This window comes from Mandrillus leucophaeus, unplaced genomic scaffold (genome assembly GCF_000951045.1).
Source record: "Mandrillus leucophaeus isolate KB7577 unplaced genomic scaffold, Mleu.le_1.0 Scaffold139, whole genome shotgun sequence".
In the NCBI taxonomy this organism is placed as follows: Eukaryota; Metazoa; Chordata; class Mammalia; order Primates; family Cercopithecidae; genus Mandrillus; species Mandrillus leucophaeus.
In genome coordinates, this window is record NW_012101354.1 from 2,508,645 (window position 1) to 2,528,746 (window position 20,102).

Below are 20,102 nucleotides of genomic sequence, written 5' to 3' on the forward strand. Positions count from 1 at the left end.
TTTTTGTATTTTTAGTAGAGATGGGGTTTCACCGTGTTAGCCAGGATGGTATCGATCTTCTGACCTCGTAATCCACCCGCCTCCGCCTTCCAGAGTGCTGGGGTTACAGGCGTGAGCCACCGCGGCCCGCCCTATGGTGTACTTTCTGCAGCCACTATTCAATGGTAAAATGAGTTCATGGCCTTTCGTCACATTATTTCCAGGATACAATTTAACCCCAATCTTCATCTTTTATTTGAAACCCTACCGTCTGACATCAGTAATAATCTCTTCCGTCTCTTCTTTGGCTTCCATACATTTTTTTCCTTCTTTACCTACTCCTCAGTTTCCTTGAGGACTTTGGTAGACAATCCCTCCCTCCTCTCTTTTCCCCTTCAACCTTGCCCCTTCAACCTTGTTTTGCTCTCCTTTGCCTGAGAGTCCTTGGACATTTTATTTATTTAATTTTTTTTTGAGACAGAGTCTCACTTTGTCGCCCAGGTTGGAGTGCGGTGGCGCCATCTTGGCTCACTCTGTCGCTCAGGCTCATTGCAATCTCCCGCTCCTGGGTTTAAGCCATTCTAGCGCCTCAGCCTCCCGAGAAGCTGGGATTACGGGCGCGCCCCACCGTGTCCGGCTACTTTTTGTATTTTTAGTAGAGACGGGGGTTTCACCATGTTGGCCAGGGTAGTCTCGAACTCCTGACCTCAGGTGACCACCCGCCTCGGCCTCCCAAAGTGTTGGGATTACAGGCATGAATCACCGTGCCCGGCCAGCATTTACATTTTAAATGTAATCCTCTTTGAGGAGCAGTGTGTCTCTGTTGGGTGTGGAGTAGGGAAGGTGGAGTTGTGAGGATTCTGTTGGAAAGCCAAAGATCTCTAACCTTAGAAACAGGAAAAATAGCAACCAGTTCTGGGAGGTATGGGACTAATTCCTCCACTTCCTACCTGCTTCCCCATATCATTTGGAATTTATTTGGTTATTTATCCTGAGAATGATGTAAGGCAATAAGAATGATAGAATTTAAGCAAGAGCTAAGAAAAAAGACCCTCAAGACAAAATTTTAAAAGATAATTCTTTTTTTTTTTTTTTTGTTTGAGACAGTTTGGGTTTTGTTGCTCAGGCTGGAGCGCAATAGCACGATTTCGGTTCACGGCAAACCCGGCCTCCTAGGTTAAAGCAATTCTCCTATCTCAGCCTCTGGAGTAGCTGGGATTACAGGCGCCCGCCACCACACCCGGCTAGTATTTTGTATTTTTTGTAGAGACGAGGTTTCACAATATTAGTCAGGCTGGTCTCGAACTCCTGACCTCAGGTGATCCCACCGCCTTGGCCTTCCAAAGTGCTGGGATTACAGGTGTGAGCCACTACACCCGGCTAAAAGATAATTATTATCCCACTCTTTCATATCCCATCCCACATAGACAAACTGGTTTTTTTTTTTTCCTTCTTCTGTCTTGAACACTAAATTTTAATCCCTTGAGGGGGTGCACTGTTCCTGGAGGTACTGTAATACCAGGTGGATGCGTTAAGTGAACAAGAAAGCTCCTATTGCGTCTTCCTGCTCCCCAAATCCATTTAATATATTGGACTCGGATAGAAAATATATCAGATATTAAACTGTTAAGAACAGATCCTACACTTGATCTTAGCCAAAAGGCAGAGAAGAAGCGATAAACACTTTTAAAAGCACACTGTACCTACAGATTTCCATGGAAACCAACCAAAGGGAAATTAGAGAGGCATTGCTGTGCCATTTCTATGCTAATTAATGTCTGATTTTCATTAGGCCAGCGTTGTTTTTCCTCCAAGGTCTTAGTGTTTATTACAGCAAAAATTAACTCAGTAACAATTCCTCCAGGATAGTTTTATTTAAATATTATTAACTTACATACTTCACCCAACTGCTTTCAAAATTGTTGTCTTTTATAGTGTTAAACTACCATCTTTAAAATCTTGGTTCTGGCTCTGCATCACGGAAGGTCAGCCTCTGTGAAAAGCCTGACCCCAGCAGGACAATGCCACCAAGGCATCTTTTTAATGTGATGCGCACGTTGCTGTACACCTTGGCTGCAAAGCAGAGGCTGTGCTTTTAAAACGGCCAAGAGCCAGTGCATGCCGTGTGGTGAATTATCAGTATCGCAAGTTGGGCACGGAAGGATGCTTTCTCCCTCTTTAACACTAACAACAGAATAAAAAACCAAAAACTAAAAACCAAATCCAACAGACAACAAAACCGCCCGAGTGCCCAGGGAAAGCGCGCCAACTACATAAAGAAAAGTAGAGGGGGTACTGGGATTCAAAATCATTACTCCCGGACGTACACCTTCCTGGACCTATCAAAATTAACTGCGCCCTTGATCGTAGCCAATAGATACGGAGTTTCTGGTCCAGGTCCTCCCTGAAGACTGATAGACATTTACCTAGCCCAATGGAATAATGTGACGCTGAAGAATCAACCAATACGTTTGGGAGGTGGGTGGAGTGTAGGCCAGGGGGTTGGCGGTGCCGTGTCATGGAGGCTCAGTCTCTGAGCAGCCATTGAAGGGGAAGGAACTGCGGGTGTGTGAGTGTGTGTGTGTGTGTGTGTGTATGTGTGTGTGTGTATGTGTGTGCGCGCGTGCGTGCGTGTGAGTGCGCGCGCTAGTGTGTGGACAAGGAGGTGGGGGCAGCTGAGTTAGAGTCCCAACTCTTGGACTCCATTTGCTATTCTCTTCTTTCTCCCCCACACCTATCTCGTGGTAGTGGGCGTTTATATTTGCGTTCCTTTTCATTCATTTCTAAATCTCTTAAAAATTTTGGGTTGGGGGTATTGGGAAAGGCAGGAAGGGAAAAGAAGGAGAGTAGTAGCTGAAGAGCAAGAGGAGGACATGGAGATGAAGAAGAAGATTAACCTGGAGTTAAGGAACAGAGCCCCGGAGGAGGTGAGATGACTCAGCCCCCACCCCTTCCCCATCAGTCCTGTATTCTGAGAATCGGATTTCTGGTGGTCCTGGGTGGGTGTGCGGGGATGGAGTAATAAGTTAGCCCCCGCCCCCCCGGTTTAGGGTTGGGGAAATGTTTAATTTTAAGTTTTAAATCATTAAAATCTTCTACTTAAAATGGCGAAGGGTTGAAGTTTCTAGGGGCGTTTTTGTGTGTGCATGGGGGCTTAGCTCCTTTCGGCTTTCATCGAGTCGGGCGTCCTGGCCTCGTGGGGGCGGGAAGCGGGCTGGTGGGGGCGCTCTGCCGCTTCGCTCCCGGCGCTCCTCCTCCTGAGGGCCAGCGGCGTGGGACGCGACCCCCCAGTCCCACTCGGCCCCTGCCGCAGCCATCGGCGCCTGAGAAGTTAGTCCAACTTTTCTGCAGTGCGGCCAACTCATTTTTTTGGGGGGTGGGCTCCCCCGGCCTCGAGGCCCTGGGCGTCCGACGTCGCGACGGGCGCGGACTGGGGTCGCTTTCAGGGTCCGCGCACTGTGCTCCGGCGGCGCCCACTCCTCCGGGAAGCCGCACGCGCCGCCCTCCGCCCTCCGCCCTCCGCCCGGCGGAATCTGGGTCAGCCGCGGGTTCTCTGACCGCGGGCGAGTTTGGGGACTCGTCGCAGTGACCGGAGGTGGGGAGGGGACGGGAGGCGTAATCCGCTTCTTCCCCCGCCGTGTAACGATATGTGGCACGTCGTGTGGCCGCAACTCTTGAATTTGATCCCTGGAGACGGTTTCACAGAACTCAACATAAGGGACGTAGTAGTTTCGTGCTTTAAAGATGGGTTCGCCGAAACTAAATGATGCGCTCTCACTGCTGTTGCCTTAGTTAAAGAGACGGGGTTGGGAGGGGCCACATGAGGCGGGGTCGCGGTCAACTTTTCGGGGGTCGGGCAGGAGGCGTTTCCGCCTCCTTTTCGCGGTTGCCTCCTCGGCCTCACCTACCCAGGGCGAAGGCGCGAGGGCAACGCGGGTTGGGAGGCGACCCCTTTTTTCCTTGGGGAGTCCCCGCCCGGTGTGGGGTTTCCCGTCAGTTGGAGCGGCAGGTCGCGAGAGCAGGGCTGGTGGCCAGCGGGGAGCCTCGCAGAGGAAAGCATCTGTCTTGCTGAAAGAAGCCCTAGAATTGGAATGTAAGGGAGTTGTCTGTAGCTGGATCGACCGATCGATAGAAGGATATAACTGGGGTGGTGTCTGTGCAGACCCGCATAGAGGATGAGCAGGGTCTGTCTGGGCTTTCGCGTACGGCGTGTGGAGCGGCAACTAAGACTTTTTTTTTTTTTTTTTTAAGGTGCCTGTTTTCTGAAATTGGCAGGGGCCAGGGAGGGGAAACAGTTGCTTGCTATCAGGGTCATCCCGGAGAGATCTTGAAGTTTCTAGAACTTATTCTTAGGGGCTTCAGGGAAAAAACAAAATCAAACTTGAAAAGCTGTCTCTCACAAGCACACGTTTAGAATACTTTTTGGTGGCTTGGGTTGGAAAATTGAATCCTGCCCCCGCCTCCCCCGCCAGGATTCTTTCACTTAGTGATTGTAGTAATTTCTTTGCCAATTTTGGGAGTGCAGGACGTTGCCTTTTTTCAGCTTCTTCCTCTGTGTTGTAATAACGGTCTCTTACATTTGTGTAGACAGTTTACAAAGCACTTTTCCCGTTTGTTATTTACTTTCCTCCTTACACACTTGTAAAGTGGATTGTGTTATTCTAGAATCCAAATTAGCAGACGGAGTCTCAGGACAGTGAAATGATTTACGCAAGTGCAGGAATTGGTTTTCTGACACCAAATCTAGTAGCCCCCACTCCTCAACTAAATGGGGAGTGTGAAGACGAACCAATTCACGGCCCTGCGGCAAACCAAGTGTGACTCTAGGCAAGCCATTCTTGTTCTCTGGGCCATAGTTTCCACTTCTCCAAAACGGAGCTCAAGATGCTCTCTCTGGCAACAGAAATAATTATGTCAAAATCGTATTCAAATAGAGAAGGTGGCATTCCTTGTTGCCAAATTTTAGCCCTCGGATACCTCAAACAGGTTTTCACATCGGGTATAGAGAACCAAGATCTTCGGCCTTTTCCTTAAAGATTAAGTCCATTCAGGCCATAGAGAACCAGGATCTTCGGCCTTTTCCTTAAAGATTAAGTCCATTCAGGCCCACACCAGGAAGTTTGTTACTACAAACTCTTACCTAATAGGGAATTCAGCCTCATTCCTTGAGGAATGGGGAAAAGTGCACAGAAATGCTATTATACCAGAGTGGTAGGGAGAAATAACATTTTGTTAAGAATGTATTGTTTTGGGTGATACTGTTTGGCCTGGATGTGAGAACCAATAACACCCTCTGGGCTGTTTCCAGAGGAGCTTTCTAACATTTCTTCATAAAGGGTAAGGAGGTTTTTTTGAGTTATGATGGTATTTATCAACCAAAGAGAAGGGGTTTTAAACTGAAAAAGTGATTAAAGAGTTTCTTCTCTTTGTAGGTTTTTTTTTTTTTTGAGATAGAGTCTTGATCTGTTGCCCAAGGTGGAGTGCAATGGTGCGGCCTTGGCTCACTGCAACCTCTGCCGCCCGGGTTCAAGTGATTCTCCTGTCTCAACCTCCCAAGCAGCTGGGATTACAGGTGCCCACCATCACGCCTGGCTGAGTTTTGTGTTTTTAGTAGGGACAGGGTTTCACTATGTTGGCCAGGCTTATTTTGACCTCCTAACCTCAAGTGATCCACCTGCCTCAGCTTTCCAAAGTGCTGGGATGACAGGCGTGAGCCCCTGTGCCTGGCGCTCTTTGTGGGTTTTAGGGCAGCTCACTCGAATCTTTTCCTGGTAGCTCAGGTACCCCCTCCTTGCATAAATATATTCTCTGATGTTGAGAGTCCTCCTTATCAGGGTCAGAAACAGGCTTCACATGGGAACTTCTTCAACGTTTGTTTCTTATGTATCAGTGATTTGAAGCAGGCATTGAACTTTAGTCCAAGTTTAAATTGAAAAAATGGTCAGGCTAGGTGGCTCATCCCTGTAATCCCAGCACTTTGGGAGGCCGAGGGGGAGGATCACCTGAGGTCAGGAGTTCAGGACCAGCCTGGCCAACATGGCGAAACCCTGTTTCTACTAAAAATACAAAAAAATTAGCTGGGAGTGGTGACATGCACCTGTAATCCCAGCTACTTGAGAGGCTGAGACAGGAGAATTGCTTGGACCCAGGAGTTGGAGGTTGCAGTGAGCCGAGATCGTGCCGTTGCACTCCAGCCTGGGTAACAGAGCAAGACTCCATCTCAAAAAAAAAAAGAAGGAAAAAAAAGGAAAAAACAAATTTAAAAGATTATAGTGATGACTTTAGATTGTATATCAGTTTTGGGGGGAAATGAAAAGGATCTGTGTAAGGGGATTGCTGGGGTTTTTGTTGTGTTGTGTTTTGTTTTAACTGATGGGCAATCAAACTGGAGATTGGTGGTTTTAATAGTTACATTTCCAGAGTGTCAAGACCCAGGTCTCTACCTAAACAGATTACAGACTAAAGAATCATTAATTAATGTTTTCCCTCTTACAGGTGACAGAGTTAGTCCTTGATAATTGCCTGTGTGTAAATGGGGAAATTGAAGGCCTGAATGATACTTTCAAAGAACTAGAATTTCTGAGTATGGCTAATGTGGAACTAAGTTCACTGGCCCGGCTTCCCAGCTTAAATAAACTTCGAAAAGTAAGTTGGCATTTACGTGAAGCATCATGATTTAAATGTCATGGCTATTATGTCTAGTGTTTGGCCAAATGGAATACCATTCTGCTTGCTAATTAGAAGTTTTTAAGTTTCTAGAGATAAGAAAAAGTTATATAGAATTTTGAGAATCAGCTCTAATACTGCTTTTATAAATTTATTTACTTACTTATTTTTAAGACAGGGTCTTACTCTGTCACCCAGGCTGGAGTGCCGTGGTGTGATCTTGGCTCATTGCAACCTCTGCCTCTGGGGCTCAAGCATCCTCCCACTTCAGCCTCCCAAGTAGCTGAGGCTACAGGCATGCGCCACCACACCTGGCTAATTTTTGTATTTTTTGCAGAGACAGGGTTTCACCATGTTGTCCAGACTGATTTCAAATTCCTAGGCTCCAGTCATCCTCCTGCCTCAGCTTCCCACAGTGCTGGGATTAGAGGAGTTAGCCTCTGTGCCTGGCCTAGAAATTTAAATCTAATAGTGGAATTGCCTTATAATATGAATTTGTATTTAATATATACCAAATATTTTTCTCTACATCATGAAATCCAAATGTAGTACAACTAGAATCCAAGCTGGGTTAAGAGCCCATTATGTAGGTGTTCTAATACATTATTTGGCAGATGTAGAAAGGAATTTGGAAATTAATGATCTATAGTGATAGTTTCTTGAAGCCAGAGAGAATGACAGTTTTTTTTTTCTTCAAATTGATATACTTTAAAAATCTTTGATATACTTTAAAAATCTTTGATATGCCAGGTGTGGTGGCTCACGCCTGTAATCCCAGCACTTTAGGAGGCTGACGCGGGTGGATCACCTGAGGTCAGGAGTTCGAGACCAGCCTGGCCAACATGGTGAAACCCCATCTCTACTAAAAATACAAAAACTAGCTGGGTGTGGTGGCGGGTGCCTGTAATCCCAGCTGCTTGGGAGGCTGAGGCAGGAGAATTTGCTTGAACCCAGGAGGCGGAGGTTGCAGTGAGTGGAGATTGCACCACTGCACTCCAGCCTGAGTAACAGAGTGATACTTCGTTTTAAAAAAAAAAAGCTTTGATATGATACCTTTACCATTCTTTGTTTTCTTCCTATGTTGAATGTATAGTTGGAGCTTAGTGATAACATAATTTCTGGAGGCTTGGAAGTCCTGGCAGAGAAATGTCCAAATCTTACCTACCTCAATCTGAGTGGAAACAAAATAAAAGATCTCAGTACAGTAGAAGCTCTGGTAAGTGGAACGGTTTTGTCTCTGGACTTGCTTTTTTTGGTTAAATTTTCTGAGATTTGTTTGTGTCTATTAATTTCTATTTAACTCAAAACCTACGAATTTTTTGTATGTTATGATCTAGGCAGTTACTGATTTCGTTTCTTTTAGACTAAAATATTCAGATGAAATTTTAAATCAATGAGAAATTTATTTTATCATCAACTTCAGGAGTTGACTATCTGGTTTTAAAATTTCCAGGTTTTTTTTTTTTAACCTTTTATTCTTTTTCCTTACTTCTTGATTATTTTTTGAGTTATTTTATTATTTGCCCCCTTCTTTCCTGGTATGAGGGAAGGAAAAGAAAAAGTGACACGAGGCAGGAGAATTGCTTGAACCCAGGAGTGGGAGGTTGCGGTGAGCCAAGATTGCACCATTGCACTCCAGCCTGGGCAACAAGAGCGAAACTCCGTCTAAAAAAAAAAAAAAAAGAAAAAGAAAAGAAAAAGTGACATGCTGAAAATTATTGCTCTGATTTTGAAAAAAGATTGGAGGCTGGGCACAGTGATTTATGTCTGTAATCCCAGCACTTTGGGAGGCAGAGGTGGGAGGATCGCTTGAGTTCAGGAGTTTGAGAGCAACCTGGGCAATATAGTGAGACCCTGTCTCTACAAAAATAAAAAATTTAAAAAAATTAGCCAGGTGAGCTGGCTGTGCTTGATATAATAATCCTTCATTATAAAACTCAAAAAATACAAAAATCATTCTCAATTTCAAATGTATATTTTCTGAATCATAAATTAAAAAGAAATGATGTGGTTGGGCATGGTGGCTCGCGCCTGTAATCCCAGCACTTTGGGAGGCCAAGATGGGCAGATCATGAGATCAGGAGATTGAGACCATCCTGGCCAACATGGTAAAACCCCCATCCCTACTGAAAATACAAAAGTTAGGCCGGGCGCGGTGGCTCACGCCTGTAATCCTAGCACTTTGGGAGGCCGAGGCGGGCAGATCACCTGAGGTCGGGAGTTTGAGACCAGCCCAACCAACGTGGAGAAACCCCGTCTCTACTAAAAATACAAAATTAGCTGCGTGGAGGCACATGCCTGTAATCCCAGCGACTTGGGAGGCTGAGGCAGGAGAATTGAACCCAGGAGGCGGAGGTTGTGGTGAGCTGAAGATCATGCCATTGCACTCCAGCCTGGGCAACAAGAGCAAAAAGTCCGTCTCAAAAAAACAAAACAAAACAAAAACACAAAAATTAGCTGGGCATGATGGTGCACGCCTGTAGTCCCAGCTACTCGGGAGGCTGAGGCAAGAGAATCGCTTGAACCCGGGAGGCAGAGGTTGCAGTGAGCGGAGATCACGGCACTGAATTCCAGCTGGCAACAGAGCTAGACTCCGTCTCAAAAACAAAAACAAAACAAAACAAAAAACATGGTATTTTAAATCTTGAATGTAAGTTTTAACTTTACTTTTCCAGCAAAATCTTAAAAATTTGAAAAGTCTTGACCTGTTTAACTGTGAGATCACAAACCTGGAAGATTATAGAGAAAGTATTTTTGAACTGCTGCAGCAAATCACATACTTAGATGGATTTGATCAGGAGGATAATGAAGCACCGGACTCTGAAGAGGAGGATGATGAGGGTAATCATTCTTAATACTCATAAGTGTGTCATTATTATAGCCTCTGCTCTAGTTGTGCAAATTAGATTGGGCCTGGAAATTTAGGTTTGAAAAAAAAAATCCACAAGAAGATATTAGTAAGACAAGAAAAAATTAAAAACCCGTAGCTCTAGCCAGTATTTCTTCTTTTATATTTCCTATAGTTTCAGGGAATTTAATGACTATTATAACATGAAGCTCTGTGAAATTTTATATCTGTAGAAAGTTGTACACCCAGTAAAAGTGGCAACCTCTTAAATAGTATTTTTTTTTAAAAAAAGAACCACTTGTAATAGCCAAAAAGTAGAAACAACCGAAGTATCTATCAACTGATGAATGGAATTTTTTTTTTTTTTTGAGGCAGAGTTTTGCTGTTATTGCCCAGGCTAGAGTGCAGTGGTGCAATCTCTGCTCACTGCAACCTCCGCCTTCCGTTTTCAAGCAATTATCCTGCCTGGACCTCCCAAGTCGCTGGGATTACAGGCGCCCGCCACCACTCCCAGCTAATTTTTTTATAGTTTTAGTAGAGACAGGGTTTCACCATGTTGGTCAGGCTGGTCTCGAACTGCTGACCTCGTGATCCACCCACCTCGGCCTCCCAAAGTGCTGGGATTAAAGCCAGCGTGAACCACCGGGCCCCGGCCCAATGAACAGATTTAAAAAATGTGATTTATCTATACAGTACAATATTATTCCACCATAAATATGAATGAAGTACTGATGCATGCTACATGAATGAATCTTGAAAATGTTCTTCTAAGTGAAAGAAGAGAGACACAAAAGGCCACGTATTGATTGACCTCATTTATATGGAAAGTTCGTGGGAAGCCAAGGCAGGAGAATTGCTGGAACCTGGGAGGCAGAGGTTACAGTGAGCTGAGATCGTGTCACTGCACTGTAGCCTGGGCGACAGAGTTAGACTCTGTCTCAAAAACAAAACAAAAAACCCAACAAAAAACCATATATATATGGTTCAGAATAGGCAGAAACTTCAGGATAGGCAAATCCATTGAGACAGAAAGTAGATTATTGGTTGCTTGATGCTGGGAGAGAGGAAAATGGGAGAGTGACTGCATATGGGTATGGAATTTCTTTTTGAGGGAAGAAAAATATTCTAGAATTAGATTGTGAGTATACAGTTTTAAAAAAGTGGATGACAGATCAGATGACAGAATAGCTGTTAGTAATGGGATACTGCTCGTTATTATTGAGTGAAAACTTCTTCATTGTAAGAAGAAATTTGATGGATAAACACTGTTACAAAATGATGAAATGATAGATAAGCAGGTTTTTTTTAAATTTTATTTTAGATTAAGGGGGTACGTGTGCAAGTTTGTTCCATGGGTGTATTGCATGATGCTGAGGTTTGGTCTTCTACTCATCCTGTCACCCAAATAGTGAACATAGTGCCTAATAGTTAGTTCTTCAGCCACCCTCCTTCCCCTCTTTTGAAGTTTCTAGTGTCTGTTCCCATCTTTATGTCCCTGTGTCCCCAGTGTTTAACTCCTGCTTATAAGTGTGAAAATGCAGTATTTAGTTTTTTGTTTCTGCATTAATTCACTTAGGATGATGGCCCCCAGCTGTATCTATGTTGCTGCAAAGGACATTATTTCATTCTTTCTTTATGGCTGTGTAGTATTCCATCATGTGTATGTTCTACATTTTCTTTATCCAGTCCGCCATTGATGGGCACCTAGGTTGGTTCCATGTCTTTGGTATTGTGAATAGTGCTGTGGTGAGCATACAAATGCATGTGTCTTTTTGGTACAATGATTTACTTTCCTTTGGGTATATACCCAGTAATGGGATTGCTGGGTTGAATGGTAGTTGTATTTTTAGTTCTTTGAGAAATTTCCAAACTGCTTTTCATGTGGCTGAACTAATTTATATTCCCACCAACAGTGTATAAGCATTCCCTTTTCTCTGCAGCCTCTCCAGCATCTCACAAGCAAGTTTTGAAGTATTCACAAAGTAAAACAAACTTTAGTGCATGCAATGTTTTCATGAGACTCTATATATATGTTGGATACTAGTATTTAGAAGCCATACTTCTCGCATATGGTTTGTAGGAATAACTAGGAATGTTGTAAAACAGAAATCTTAAAAAAAAAAAAAAAATCTCTCTGAGTTACTTTCCACCTATCGGCTTACAAGTTTGAAGTGATTGGACAAGGGTAAAAAGCATCAACATCCTAGGAAGAAACATTTGCTCAATTTACTCATCTTTAAATGATTTTTTAAAGATGGAGATGAAGATGATGAAGAGGAAGAGGAAAATGAAGCTGGTCCACCAGAAGGATATGAGGAAGAGGAGGAGGAAGAGGAAGATGAGGATGAGGATGAAGATGAAGATGAAGATGAAGCAGGTTCAGAGTTGGGAGAGGGAGAAGAGGAAGTGGGCCTCTCATACTTAATGAAAGAAGAAATTCAGGTGAATACACACTTCTTATCTGCACTGAAAATTAATTTCTAGGCATAGGACCAAATACTATATAAAGTATGTTTTGTAGCAGTCTGACAGTTGTTTCTAAGTTGTGGGTGTGCATATATGTCTATCCACCTATCTTTTTTTTCATTGTCCTCCACCCCAAACTATATCCAGGTAATCATAAACACCTATTGATTTTACCTCCCAGATAACTTTCAAATCTGTTATAGCCTCAATGGCATGGTATGGTGGAAACATTTTACAAATATCTGTGAACCTCAGTTTTCTGCATTTATAAAACAGATTAGGCCGGGCATGGTGGCTCACACCTGTAATCTCAGCACTTTGGGAGGCCGAGGCGGGTGGATGACAAGGTCAGGAGTTTGAGACCAGCCTGGCCAACATGGGTGGGGAAACCCCATATCTACCAAAAATACAAAAATTAGCTCGGCATGTTGGCACACATCTGTAGTCCCAGCTACTCGTGAGGCTGAGGCCAGAGAATCACTTGAACCCAGGAGGCAGAGATTACAGTGAGCTGAGATCGCGCCACTGCACTCCAACTCGGGCAACAGAGCCAGACTCTGTCTCAAAACAAAAAACAAAAAAACCAGGTTATATCAATCTCATAGGATTAAGGATTTAACAAGATAATCTATGTAAAGAATATAGTCCCTGGCACATTATAGGCACTCAAGAAAACTAAAGTTTCTTTCTCCTAATTATCTCTTGCTTATACTTCTGTAGTAACTTTATAGTCTCTCTGAATACAGCATCACCACTTAGGAGTATTCTCCACAGTGCTGCCTGTTTAATCTAATGCAAATGTGATTATACACCAGTCTTCTTGAAACCCTTTAATGTTTCCCTCTTGCCCCCAAGACATACAAGGCCTTTCATTTCTGGCCTTTGCTCCTTCTTCTTCTTCTTTTTTTTTTTTTTTTTGACACAGTCTCACTCTTGCCCAGGCTGGAGTGCAGTGGTGCGATCTTGACTCACTGCAACCTCTGCCTCCCAGGCTCAAGCAGTCCTCTGACCTCAGCTTCCCAAGTAGCTGGGACTACAGGCACACGCCACCACGCCTGGCTAATTTTTGTATTTTTTGTAGGGACAGGGTTTCACCATGTTGGCCAGGCAGGTCTTGAACTCCTGACCTCAAATGGTCCGCCCACCTTGGCATCCCACAGTGCTGGGATTACAGGTGTGAGCCACCATGCTTGGCCCCTGCTTCCTTCTCTAGCTTCATCTCCCTTGATTCCAAATTAAATGATCACACCAAGCTATTTTACCTTTATGGCTGTTTATGAATACGTTGTTCATGCTTTCTGAAATGAGCCTCTGATGAACTTTTTGTTTTTTGCCGAGTGAAGCTTGTGAAGTGCACTGATTTTATTTACAACTCCATGGAATTTTACATATGCATGTACTTGTGTAACCACCACCCAAATCATGCTTTGTGAACTCTTATCTTTACAAACCCAACTCTGCAGTTGACTCATCACTGAAGCTTTCTATATTTTTTCTTAGGCAGTCACTCCTCCATGTGTTACCTCTGAATCATGATCAGGCTTCTATTGCCTAGAGACACTGGTAAAATCATTTGGCCACTTTCTGCTAAGTGGTGAGCTCCTTAAGGGGAGTGCCACTCACCTTTGGATCTCAGCATCTAGTACACTGACTAGCCCATGGTAGGCTCATGGGAAATGTCAGTTGACTAGAACAACTTATCTGTAGCCCCTAGGAGTTTAGGTTAGTTATTTTCTCCTAATGTTAAATTGAAGTTTATTTGAAAAACTCATAAAGTATTTTTTATTATTAAAAATAACATATCTTATTTAGACTGGGAATTGTTAATATTTGTTCTAATGAGTTTTGCATTGGTTAGATACATAATATCAACAATCAATGATACATATTTTCTGATGAAACTAGTATGGAAAAAACAGGATTTATATTCGTTTGGGGTCTTGGTGGGTTAGGAGCTATATATATAATGAAGAACAGAAATTTAAGTGTTCTTTTTTTTTTTCTTTTTTGAGATGGAGTTTTGCTCTTGTTGCCCAGGCTGGAGTGCAATGGTGCGATCTCGGTTCACTGCCACCTCTGCCTCCTGGGTTCAAGCGATTCTCCTGCCTCACCCTCCTGAGTAGCTGGGATTACAGGTGCCTGCCACTACACCGGCTAATTTTTTGTATTTTTAGTAGAGACAGGGTTTCACTGTGTTGGCCAGGGTGGTCTTGAACTCCTGACCTCAGGTGATCTGCCCACCTCAGCCTCCCAAAGTGCTGGGATTATAGGTGAGCCGCTGCACCTGGCCCCACCTCTTCTGTTTTTAATGAACAAATTCTGCAACAAAAGCCACATTCAATCTTCCCCTTTTTTTCTTGTCTTTCCTTCTTCAGTTTAGTCTGCAGTTTTTCCTGATTTTCATTGTGTTCTTTTTTTATGCTTTTTGCTATCTCATCTATTCCTTTTACTCCTTATAGCTTACTGGTATTCTGGTATGGAGATGCTTTGTTTCAACTGATTGTATAAGAATGATTTCTGATACAAGAATTAGGCAGTTGGCCGGGTGTGGTGGCTCACACCTGTAATCCCAGCATTTGGGGAGGCTGAGGCAGGCAGATCACCTGAGGTTGGGAGTTTGAGACCAGCCTGACCAACATGGAGAAACCCCGTCTCCACTAAAAATACAAAATTAACCGGGCGTGGTGGCGCATGCCTGTAATCCCAGCTACTCGGGAGGCCAAGGCAGGAGAATCGCTTGAACCTGGGAGGCGGAGTTTGCCGTGAGCCGAGGTCATGCCATTGCACTTAAGCCTGGGCAACAAGAGCGAAACTCCATTTCAAAAAAAAAAAAAAAAAAGGAAAAGAGAAAAAAAAACCTAGAGATTTAGTTAGAATTTTTTTTTTTGAGATGAAGCCTCAGCTCTTGTGTACCAGGCTGAGAGTGCAATGGCGCGATCTCAGCTCACTGCAACCTCCGCCTGCCAGGTTCATGCGGTTCTTCTGTATCAACCTCCTGAGTAGCTGGGATTACAGGCGCCTGCCACCATACCTGGCTAATTTTTGTATTTTTAGTAGAGATGGGGGTTTCACCATGTTGGCCACACTGGTCTTGAACTCTTGACCTCGGGTCATCTGCCCTCCTTGGCCTCCCAAAGTGCTACGATTACAGGCATGAGCCACCACACCTGGCTCTTTAGTTAGGTTTTAAAAAGGACCTTTATAAGAATGGCAGAGGTTATCAAAACACAGAATAACGAAGTTTCTTTGCTCTTGTTGGAATATATTACAAGAAAGAGTGAAAAATCCATATGATTTTTTAATTCTCGACTGAATATTTGAATTTCAAGGATGAAGAAGATGATGATGACTATGTTGAAGAAGGGGAAGAAGAGGAAGAGGAGGGTGAGTTACATTAACCATAAACAAATTCTAAAATTAAAGACATAGTTATTTTTTATACACTTTATTTATATTTCATACACTTTAAAGAATGAGCCTATAATGTAAATTTTTACTGATCCCTTTGATTTTGCTTTATCATAGAGTGCCTTCAAAGTTATAAAAGTTTTTTTTTTCTTAAGAGTAGTTGTCTTAGGGCACTCATTAATTCATAACTCATAAATAAACAGCTTATAACATTTATTTTAAAAACAAATGAAGAGATGAATGGAACCTTGAGCTGAATTTATTATTTTTATAGAGTGTCATTTTAGAGAGAGTGAAGCCTTATCTTACAAGAGAGGAGCAGTTGAACTCCAGATAATTAATGCTGTTTTTAGATTTGTTTTCTAGGCCTTTAAAAATTTATATATATGTATATATATATAAAAATATATATGTAAAATATATATACATAAATATATATATTTTTTTAAACAGAATCTTACTTTGTTACCCAGGCTGGAGGCTGGAGTGCAGTGGTGCAATCGCAGCTCACTGCAGTCTCAATCTTCTTGGGCTCAGGTGATCCCCCCATCTCAGCCTCCCAAGTAGCTGGGACTACAGGCACACACTGTCACACCTGGCTAATTTTTGTATTTTTTTTTTTGGAGAGATGGGGTTTCGCCATATTGCCCAGGCTGTGTTGAACTCTGGGTTCAAGCGATCTGCCCACCCCAGCCTCCCAAAGTGCTGGGATTGTAGATGTGAGCCACCATGGCCAACCATTATTTTTGTTTTATTTTATTTTATTATTTTATTTTATTTTATTGTTTTGAGACAGGGTCTCTGTCAGCAGTGAGTGCAGTGGGGCATTCATAGCTCACTGCAGCCTCGACTTCCCAGGCTTAAGCAGTCCTCCCACCTCAGCCTCTTCCAAAGTAGCTGAGACTACAGATGTGCACCACCACACCTTGCTAATGTTTGTATTTTTTGTATAGACAGGGTCTCACTGTTACCCGGGCTGGTCTTGAACTCCTGGGCCCAACTGATCCTCTTGCCTTGGCCTCCCAAAGTGCTAGGATTATAGATGTGAACCACTGCACTCAGCCTCAAAATAATTTTTAAAATTTACTAACACTTGCGTTGATGTCAAGCCCTTAGTTTCTTAATCTGTACTTCATGATATGGCCACAAGGGTGCATAGCAAACTGTAATGATTATGGATTTCTAAGCCTGTTAAGTCTGTTTTCAACCTACTCAAATGTAAAGAAATTCAAAGAGGAAACTTGAATTATAATTTCCTTCCTTCCCTCCCTCCCTTCCTCCCTTCCTTCCTACCACCTTCCTTTCCTCCCTCCCTCCCTCCCTCCCTTCTTCTCGTCCTCTCTTCACCTGCCCTCCCTCCCTCCTTTGAGACAGTCTCCCTCTGTCGCCCAGACTGGAGTGCAGTGGCATAGTCTTGGCTAATTGCAGCCTCTGCCTCCCGGGTTCAAACGATTCTCCTGCCCCAGCCTCCCAAGTGGCTGGAACTACAGGTGCCTGCACCACACCCAGCTAATTTTTATATTTTTAGTAGAGATGGGAGTTTCACCCTATTGGCCAGGCTGGTCTCCAACTCCTGACCTGAAGTGATCCGCCTGGCTCGGCCTCCCAAAGTATTGGGATTACTGGCGTGAGCCACCTTGCCTGGCCAATTTTCTTCTGCCATTAACGTTTTTTTTTTTTTTTTTTTGAGACAAAGTTTTGGGTGGTTGCCCAGGCTGGAGTGCAGTGGCGCGATCTTGGCTCACTGGAACCTCCGCCTTCCAGGTTCATGCAATTCTTCCTCAGCCTCTCCAGTAGCTGGGATTATAGGCACCCGCCATCACGCCTGGCTAATTTTTTGCATTTTTAGTAGAGATGGGGTTTCACCTTGTTGGCCAAGCCTCAAGTGATCCACTCACCTCGGCCTCCCAAAGTGCTGGGATTACAGGTGTGAGCCACCGTGCTAGGCCCTGCCATTAACTTTTCACTAAGATTCAAAACTTTGTAATGTAACCAATCCTTATTTGTTAAAATTAAGCATTTTGCATTTTTCCTTCCACTCATTAAGAAGAAGAAGGTCTTCGAGGGGAGAAGAGGAAACGAGATGCTGAAGATGATGGAGAGGAAGATGACTAGATCATTCTAAGACCAGACTCTCTAATGTTTCTGGGTGTGCAATAGAGTGATCACATCTTTGTTTCTTCATGTACGATAGCTATCCCTACAGAAGATAATGTGTAACTTTTTATAGGAAAAGTGTGGTTTTACTATTTTTGCCTTATCATTCCAAATAAGAACTAGTCTGTTAATGATCATATTGTATGTAGAGAAAAATTTTCATTGACTCCCATTGTGGAATTCCCTAGCAATTTATTTAGACTTAATTTTTTAAATTCAAGCTTACTGTATTAGTCATTTTTAGCCCATAATTAAAACATCACTTTTACACAGGTGTAGTATGGTGCATTTCATTCCTTATTTATAAATTAACTGAAATTACAGTTTGCTATAATATAAAATGACAGTAGTCTCTTGAGTGGTAAGTTGGTTATTCTTTTAGAGGTAATCCAGGGATCTTTAGTTTGAAGGCAGTTACTTTTTTTTTTTTGACTAAGAGTGGTTGCTTTTTTGTCACAAGTAACTTGGAAAATAGAAGCAGAATAGTAAAGGTTCTATTCAGCAACATAGTTCATGGATTTTGTGGAGGTTCTATTCAGTAATAGGGTTCATGGATTTAGTGGTGACTGATAAGATTTTATTTTTGAAGGAAAAATTGCTTATACTGAGTCCAGAGACATGCAGGTGAGCCCTTTTGTCAGGCTGCAAATCATGACATGCCGATGGTTGTTTATTTTGTTTTGTTTTTAGGTGCGCATTCTTTTTCTTCTTAGCAATTCCTTTATGATCACCTTCCCTTCTTGTTTCACTCCCTCCTGCTCTCTCAAAAGAAAGTTGGGAAACTTGTGAAACCCAGGAAAACCTTTAGTCTTATACCTCAACTACCTTTTAGTCCTGTCTGGGTTTTAAATAAATGAAGTGGAAGAAATTGAGTATTTTCTGACATAAGAATATATTATCAATACAGTTTTGTGCAGTAAGCTCTGCTTACCATAAAAGTTTCTTGGTTCACAACATCTAAGACAATATTAGTAGGATGAAGAAAGAAAAGTAGGGGTGCTTTTTGGAAGCAGTGTTCATGTTTCTTAAAAGTCAGAACAATTGCCTGTTGATAATTAATAAGACATTAAAGTCAAATTTTAAAGTTGGCTTCTCAAATGATTTGGATACCACTCTGCAAAGTATTTCTAACCTTTAATTCCCAGTTTTGAAGCATTACCAGATATAATAATAGCATTAATTGGAATGTACTAGGCAGCTGGAAAAGTATTTGAAACTAAATCGACATTAAAATTAAGATTTGTTTTCAAGTGGATGTCTATTCAAAGTAGAAAAATATTTGGGATAAGTGTGTGTTTCCTCACATGGCTACTAAATAAAATGAGTATACAAGTATATCTCCTCTTTTGCTATTGAGGCTCCATGTTCAAAGCAATGGCTTTTTAAATCTTGGCTATCTAAAACTTTTTCCCTTTGTTTTGAATATTTGTAAGTTTTAAAAAAATTAGTGTCAGCAAATTAATTGAAGTTATGCTTCTATACTGGGACATATTTAAATACTGAGTATAGTACTGCTGCTACTGCTTCTACAATGTAAAATGTATGACTTGGTGTTTTAAAGTAAAAATTATGATGTTACTTGTGGAGAAACTAAAAAAGTTACACAACTGACTGAAATAAAATACTTGGGATAAGTTTAGTGAGGGGATTGGAATCCCCAAAAAACTAACATTTTTCTTCTGCTTTTAAAAATTGAAGTTCCCTATTTTAGTTCCTAACAATTCTCGTTACATACTATGCCAGATTACAAAATACTTATTTTTAAAATGAAATCTATATATTGACTTTCTTATCAATCATCTTACTGTGCAATCAAAATTAGAGTACTTTGGTTTGAAAACAACACTTAGAGCCTCCAGATAACTTTTAAGACTTATTTAGCTTTGTGGGTGGTATTTTCATGCAAATAAGTAAGGGTGGGTTTTATATTTTGTAGAAGTTTTCGGTCCTATTTTAATGCTCTTTGTATGGCAGTATGTATATAGTGTGTTAAGTTCCTCAAGAATCTCCTTAAAAACTTTGAAGTTAATACTTTTGTGCAACTGTGTTTTGAATAAAGCCATGACAGTGTTAAAAACAAACAAAAAAATTTGCAGTACTCCTGATTATTCTTTTATTGTTTCTGACTGTTCCCTGTTTTTTTCTGTGACTGCTGTAACTTAAAGTTTTAAAACTGAATTGCTTCAAATAAATTGAAGATTTGTTATAATGATTAGTTTCAGTGTATAACATTCACTTTTTCAACAATACCATTAGTGGCTTTGAAGGTCTTTTTAAAAACTAACAGCTTGAAAGTTAACTCATTTAAATACTCGAATGTGATATAAGGCATTACAATTTATTTATTTATTTTTTGAGACGGAATCTTGCTCTGTCACCAGGCTGGAGTGCAATGGCGCGATCTCGACTCACTGCAACCTCTGCCTTCCGGATTCAAGCGATTCCCCTGCCTTAGCCTCCTGAGTAGCTGGGACTCCAGGCATGTGCCACTACGCCTGGCTAATTTTTTTGTATTTTAGTAGAGACAGGGTTTTACCGTGTTGGCCAAGATGGTCTCGATCTCCTGACCTCATGATCC

General features: G+C 42.2%; 1 protein-coding gene across 5 annotated transcripts; it reads left to right on the top strand.

Moving 5' to 3' along the window:
• Positions 1-2,463: 2,463 nt before the first annotated feature.
• Positions 2,464-19,739, top strand: ANP32E (acidic (leucine-rich) nuclear phosphoprotein 32 family, member E). Of its 5 annotated transcripts, none has more exons than XM_011973627.1 (7): positions 2,464-2,906; positions 6,475-6,624; positions 7,739-7,861; positions 9,321-9,486; positions 11,748-11,935; positions 15,289-15,343; positions 17,415-19,739. In XM_011973627.1, exons 1-7 carry the CDS (start codon positions 2,853-2,855, stop codon positions 17,480-17,482), a joined length of 804 nt encoding a protein of 267 aa, XP_011829017.1. In that variant the 5' UTR covers positions 2,464-2,852; the 3' UTR covers positions 17,483-19,739. The 5 variants fall into 5 exon arrangements, with proteins under 5 accessions (XP_011829017.1, XP_011829018.1, XP_011829019.1 ...); XM_011973628.1 differs by having other exon boundaries at positions 17,418-19,739; XM_011973632.1 differs by lacking the exon at positions 2,464-2,906 and adding an exon at positions 3,972-4,072.
• The last annotated feature ends 363 nt before the right edge of the window (positions 19,740-20,102 follow it).